Source organism: Mixophyes fleayi, chromosome 11 (assembly GCF_038048845.1).
Source record: "Mixophyes fleayi isolate aMixFle1 chromosome 11, aMixFle1.hap1, whole genome shotgun sequence".
In the NCBI taxonomy this organism is placed as follows: domain Eukaryota; kingdom Metazoa; phylum Chordata; class Amphibia; order Anura; family Limnodynastidae; genus Mixophyes; species Mixophyes fleayi.
In genome coordinates, this window is record NC_134412.1 from 30,419,276 (window position 1) to 30,425,275 (window position 6,000).

The 6,000-nt window shown below is 40.3% G+C and overlaps 1 protein-coding gene across 2 annotated transcripts in view; it reads right to left on the bottom strand.

The window, feature by feature from the left end:
* Positions 1-5,794, bottom strand: part of HSD17B14 (hydroxysteroid 17-beta dehydrogenase 14) — a 34,538-nt gene extending 28,744 nt beyond the window's left edge. For both annotated transcript variants that reach the window (XM_075191677.1, XM_075191678.1), the window contains exons 1-2: positions 5,617-5,794; positions 2,150-2,185 (exon numbers count right to left, since the gene is read on the bottom strand). In XM_075191677.1, the coding sequence (XP_075047778.1) occupies positions 2,150-2,185; positions 5,617-5,719 (139 nt within the window). In that variant the 5' untranslated portion in view covers positions 5,720-5,794. The remainder of the gene's footprint in view (positions 1-2,149; positions 2,186-5,616) is intronic.
* Between the last annotated feature and the right edge of the window lie 206 nt (positions 5,795-6,000).

Below are 6,000 nucleotides of genomic sequence, written 5' to 3' on the forward strand. Positions count from 1 at the left end.
GTTTGAGGAGGGAAACATGGAATCAGTTGGAAATCCGAAAGGAAGTAGAAAGCTTCAACCTGAAGGTAACCGGACTGATGACCTGGAGAATTTTAAAAGAACCGATGAAGTGAGGGGCAAACTTCATACAGGGTATCTTCAGCCGAATATTCTTGGTAGAAAGACAGACTCTATCTCCTACCTCCAGAGAGGGAACTTCAAAGTCCGAGACCAGATGGACGAGAAATCTTGCCATATGGAGTCAACAGCAAGAACTTTGGAGGGTGGATGGGAAGAAAATTTGGGAAGAGCTGGATAGAGGCCATATACCACAGAGAAGAGAAATGCCCTAGTAGACTCATGGTAGAGATTGTTGTGGAAAAATTATGAACTACTACGCAGAAACAGAGTAGGTCTCGGAATATTGCATTTACACAACTCTGAAAGACAGCTGGGGCATTACAGAGTCCAAAGGACATAACTAGATATTCATAATGGCCATCCCTGGTGTTGAAGGCTGTCTTCCACTCGTCTCCACTGCGTATACGGATGAGGTTGTAGGCACCACATAGATCAAGTTTAGAAAAAATACAGGCTCCCTTAATCAAATAGTTTGGTTACCAGAGGGATTGGATGCTTGTTCTCAATGGTAATGGCATTCAGTCCACGGTAATCAATAGAGAGGCGAAAAAGTCCCATCCTTCTTCTTAACAAAGAAAAAACCCGCCCTGGCGGGAGAAGAGGAAGGCCTGATAAAACCTTGGAGAAGATTTTCTTTGACATATTCCGACATTACCTGAGTCTCAGGTACGGAAAAAGGATATACCTGCCCTTTGGTGGGAGTCTTGCCTGGTAGAAGATCTATAGGACAGTCCCATGGACGGTAAGGTGTAAGAACTTCAGAATGCTTTCTTATCAAAGACATCTGCAAAAGGAAGCATATTGAGAGGGAACCGAAACTGAATGAGTGGGAGACATGGAGCATAATGGTTTCACTTCAGCGAGACAGTGGAATTTACAAGCAGGGCCTCAGGCTAGAACTTGAGAAAGCGAGCAATCTGAGGAAAATGTAGACGGAGCCGGTGAAGACCCAGGATAATAGGACTAGTAGCTTGTGGAAGAACCAAAAAAGAAATTAGTTTGGAGTGAAGTGCTCCTATTTGCAGGTTAATAGGAGCAGTTTGGTGCTGGATGCTCGAGATCAGAGTCCCGTTAATAGCTGAAATGGAGACCGGAACAGTGATCGGAGAGATGGGGATTGCCCAATGGTGAACCAAGGATGCAGAACCAAAGTCTACGTGGGCAGCTGAGGAGAACCGTGTTGAGAACCAAGACAGAGAGGCTGGAATGGCACAAATGGTAGAATTAAATTGTTTCAGAGAGGATTTGGAGGGGTATGACCTTAGCAATGGAGTGTATTTGAATATTTGGGACACTTCCATCTCTTGTTAAGCTGGGTACACACTATTGCATTTTACTTCAGATGCGATTTCTGCAGCCATTTTACCAATGACTGAAAGTCCTGATATTCAGATATATGTGTACACAGCTACACAATTTACCATCAGATCTGTGATCTTCATCTGTCATTACCGTCTGCTGAAAAGAACGTGACTCTGTAAACTCCATAGAGATCTGCCTACACTGCTGGTCATGAGTATATAGACACTTCCACATCCGACATTGTTCCATCATTGATTGTGATTATTAGGAAGTTTATAAAACCAAATCAACAAATGCAACGTGTTTTGGTGCGATAAAACACGATCATGGGAGCGTACACACTCTTGTAATATCTTGTGTGATCTGCATGATAATTGCATCAGTGTGTACCCAGCTTTAGGGGCCCAAGTAGTTTTTAGTTATGCCCCTGGCCACAAACTGATAAGTCTGACGTTAGTTTTCTCCATGCCCCCCAAAAAAAGAAAGATGATTGATTGATCTGGCATTTTCACAGAAAGAACAGAAATCCCAAGCCCAAAGCACAATGGACTGAAAATATCAAATTGCTTAACTGAAAAAAAAACCACATATATAACTATTGAATTTAAATGTTCGTGTCTCAATTATCTGCAATCTAAGCAGACCAGTGGTAAGGAATCCTACTTCCTGTTTTTGAGTCTCATGTGACTGATGTGTGATTTTGGCAATAGATCAACATTGGTCATACCTTTTGAACAGAACACCACTGTGGCCCCATTCTTCACTATGGTTATAGGTCCATATAGAATAAAGAAGAAAAATATTTTGTTAGCAAATACAGATTATTCGCTTTTAGTAAACATAGTTAATTCTTGCTTTGAAAAAAACAGGCTAATGAAGTTTAATGAAGGACACTGTTGGACAATTTCTCTTTTAAGGCACTTGTGGAACTACAGCACTGGTGCTGTATTCCATCTCCAAGGGGTGTGCTCACCCTTACTGTACTGAACGTTTATGTTGGCAGCCCCAATCTGCCTCTCCATGCCCCACAAGTGCATTTTACTTGTAACTCTAAATTGGGTGCAATTTTGTGTGCATTAACAATGCAAAAAAAGTGCATTTTTAATGCTGGAAGTGAATCTGAAAACACAAAGTGGGTTCTTAATGTTAACTGAGCGACAGTGCTAAGAAAAAGGGAATCCAAGTAAATAAATCTTAACTAGGAGAGAGCGTAACCATGTAGTGATACAGTAAAGTATCTGAGGAGAACAGCTACTGCTGGACAACATACAAGGTCTTGTAATTCATTTCCCACACCCTTCAATTTAATTCCTGCCTCCCTTCTCTATCAATCTGTAATTCATTCTACTCAACCTCATCCCCCAACCTGGGATGCTGCTGCTGGCTGCGTCACGCTCCCAGCCAACCAATGACACAGAGAAGCTGCAATCAGCAGCATCACAGTACTGAGACCGACATCTATCCGCTCTGAGCAAGGTAGGAGGCGTCAGGGAAGGAGATGGAAGGGGAAGGCCAGGTCGTACACTGTGCACGTTCAAATAAATTAAAATGATTACATGACAGGAGGTGTTTAATTTAAATTCCCAGGCAGTCGGCACTCAGTGTAGCAGCACTGTAGGGAAAATAAAAATACTATAGTAGTGTCATGATGTCATCATTCAGTGTTTTAGCTGACTCTAAATGTTAGTATAAAGTCAATATAATGGCATATGATACAATAGATAGAAATGAAAACTAACACTTTTTGCTAGGTTTCAGCTTTATATATTGCATAGAGCGTACCTCTCGCCAGTCGGATTAATAAAATTTAGTACACATTAGGAAGCAAACTGTTTGAAATGCGGAGGATAGGGCATGTGGTTTTTGGCTTCTGTTATGGGTTTGAACCGTGATTAAGACATTTTGGTTAGTCGTATTAAACAGCATACAAGACACTGGAGTATCCATGTGTTTGCACTCCCCAAAAATAACTATATTTGGGTTAATGCTGAAAAAAAGTTTACAAATTTAGCAACCCAAGGTTAGAAGAGGCCCTACCCTTCCAGGTCCTGCATTAAATACACCTTAATCTGAGGAGTTTCAATTACATGCCCATACTTAGCTGAAAAACTTTGCTCCGGCAATCGTATAGATCATGTATTTCTATGTAATACTAAGAGACTATAAGAGATACCCACATGCTGTCTAGGGCTTTAGAAATACACAGAATTTAGATTTGCAAAGGTAACAAATATGAACTGTCAAACATTAACAAAAAGGGAAGATGTGCACTTTGGATTCTGTGCTGATAAATCAACAAAAATGATGATGAGGCAACTTTAGAGATATACTAGGTGCACCTAGTTTCATATAGAGGTGTATTTGATCTCTGCATAGTGTGACAGGAGCCTCACGTCACTACTCTGTGCTGTTGGAGCATCCTGCTCTTTCTACTATCTAACTTTCAGTCTGTGGCCTCCATTTATATCCTCACATCACGACACTGTCCTTGTCACTTTGTATTAAAACATTCTTTCACTTCTCACTTCCTCCACATAGGGGTGTAGCTGTTGATAGAACCAGAGCTGGCGCTACCTTTATGCAAAGTAAGCGGTTGCCTAGAGCACAAACATTTTGGGGGGAGCCTAAAACAGTGAATGAGTGGCATATTGTCACCCATATTGTGTTTTTATTTTCCTTGCAGTATCCCCACACTGAGCACCAGCCACCCCAGGGATTTAAATTAAACACTCACAATTGGTCACTGGCTGAGGGACGTGTGTGTAATTATTTTTATTTATTTGGGCACAAACTACTAGGCCCTCCCCTTCTATGGGGATCACAGGGGTGCCGTGTAATGGGGCATGAATTACAGGGTAGCAGGGAATGAATTACAGGGATGGGGATCAGGGAAGAGGATTAATGTTCATGGTGGAGGGAGGAGAGATAATGAATTACAGGGAAGGGGGTGAGGTTGGAGGAATAAATTACAAGATAAGGATGAATTTCAACGTGGAAGATGAGGTGGGGAAAATTACAGGGTGGGATCCAAAGGAGAGAGGGGGAGAAGGAATTACAGGTTGGTTGATACCTGTCAGTATTCATAGATACATAGACATGTTAGTCCTAAGCAATTCAATTATGTACATGGACTTGGGGTATTATACGCAAGCTTGGGACAAGGGAGCAGAAGGCTGAAGCCTTGCCTAGTACCCCAACACCAGACCTGGACAGTGCTGTCTATGAACAGGTGGTCAAAATTGGCTCACATTTCAACTACTGCAGCTCTCAAGTGGTACAAACCATCACATGGTCATTTAAAAAATGTACTTACCTCTGGTAAATTGGTATATATAAAAATAACAATATAATACAAGTGAAATTGAGCAACAGGAGACCCACTTTCCCAAGTCTGCATAATACATGGACTATAAAATGCTGTGTTTTCCTAAGTGAAAAGCATTCCGAAACGCGTGACAGACCTCATCCTCACATCATCTTCCATTTGGGACCAGACAAGTGTTCAGAAAATACTACAGGCATAGGCAGAAATGTTGCATGGGAATAAGAGTACATTTTCCAGCAAAAGCCTGAATATGCTGCAGCCACCATTTTTATATTATTAAAAATGTATATCACTATGTTTTAATAATAATCTCTAGGTAAATACTTTTCTTCTGTAACAGTTAATTTGTCCATATTGTGATTACCAATGAGATGCTGAGACATCTTTATATCCAGGACCAATGGAAGGAGGAATAATTCTAATTAATACCCTATACAGAGATTCTTTTATGTTTTATTACCGCCTAATAAAAATTAGAGTGCACTTCTGTACTACGTATTCACTTTATTTTCTATCTCATTTATGTACATTTGCATTGATGGGAAAAGGTGCACTCAGGTTATCACTTGTAAAACCGCTCACAAAGGCAACAAATAAACAGGTAACTGAGTTCACTGGTTATTATTAATACATGTTCCTGTGTTTAATCTTTTGCAGGACATATTGTAAGTCTAGATAACAGCATCTAATTCATAAAAAAGTGATAAAAAAAATAAGCATCACTTAGTCACATTCTAAACACATATAAATATATAACTTTATGTATATGATATATTATGCACAGTTTTATTTGCACTAGTAAAGATAATTTGTTTTTAATAGGCTTCTTCAATCATATAATTAAGAAAAACTTCGCTACAAGTTCTTACCAAATACCTTGACAATTGCTTCTCCAATGCCCTTTGTACCTCCAGTGACAATAACCACCCTGTTGTGATACCGCAGGCTTGTCTCTGGTCCACCAGAAGCCATGGTGCTTTGCCTGTAACTATAACATATACTAAACTATTGTATCAGCACAGATACAATCACGTTTCCATCAGCTGACCTGTGTAGAAAGAGGAAACGTACTGGGCATGCTCCGATGACAAGAGCATGATGGGAGATGTAGTTTTTTCAGGCAAACAGTGATAAAGTAAAGGGTAGAACTGCACCGCAGCAAACATCGTTGCTACTAACAGGAGAACAGTCTGTGGACCTAATACACTTTTTGGAGTAAATAAGTCCCTTTTTTGTATTGTACAAAATATGGT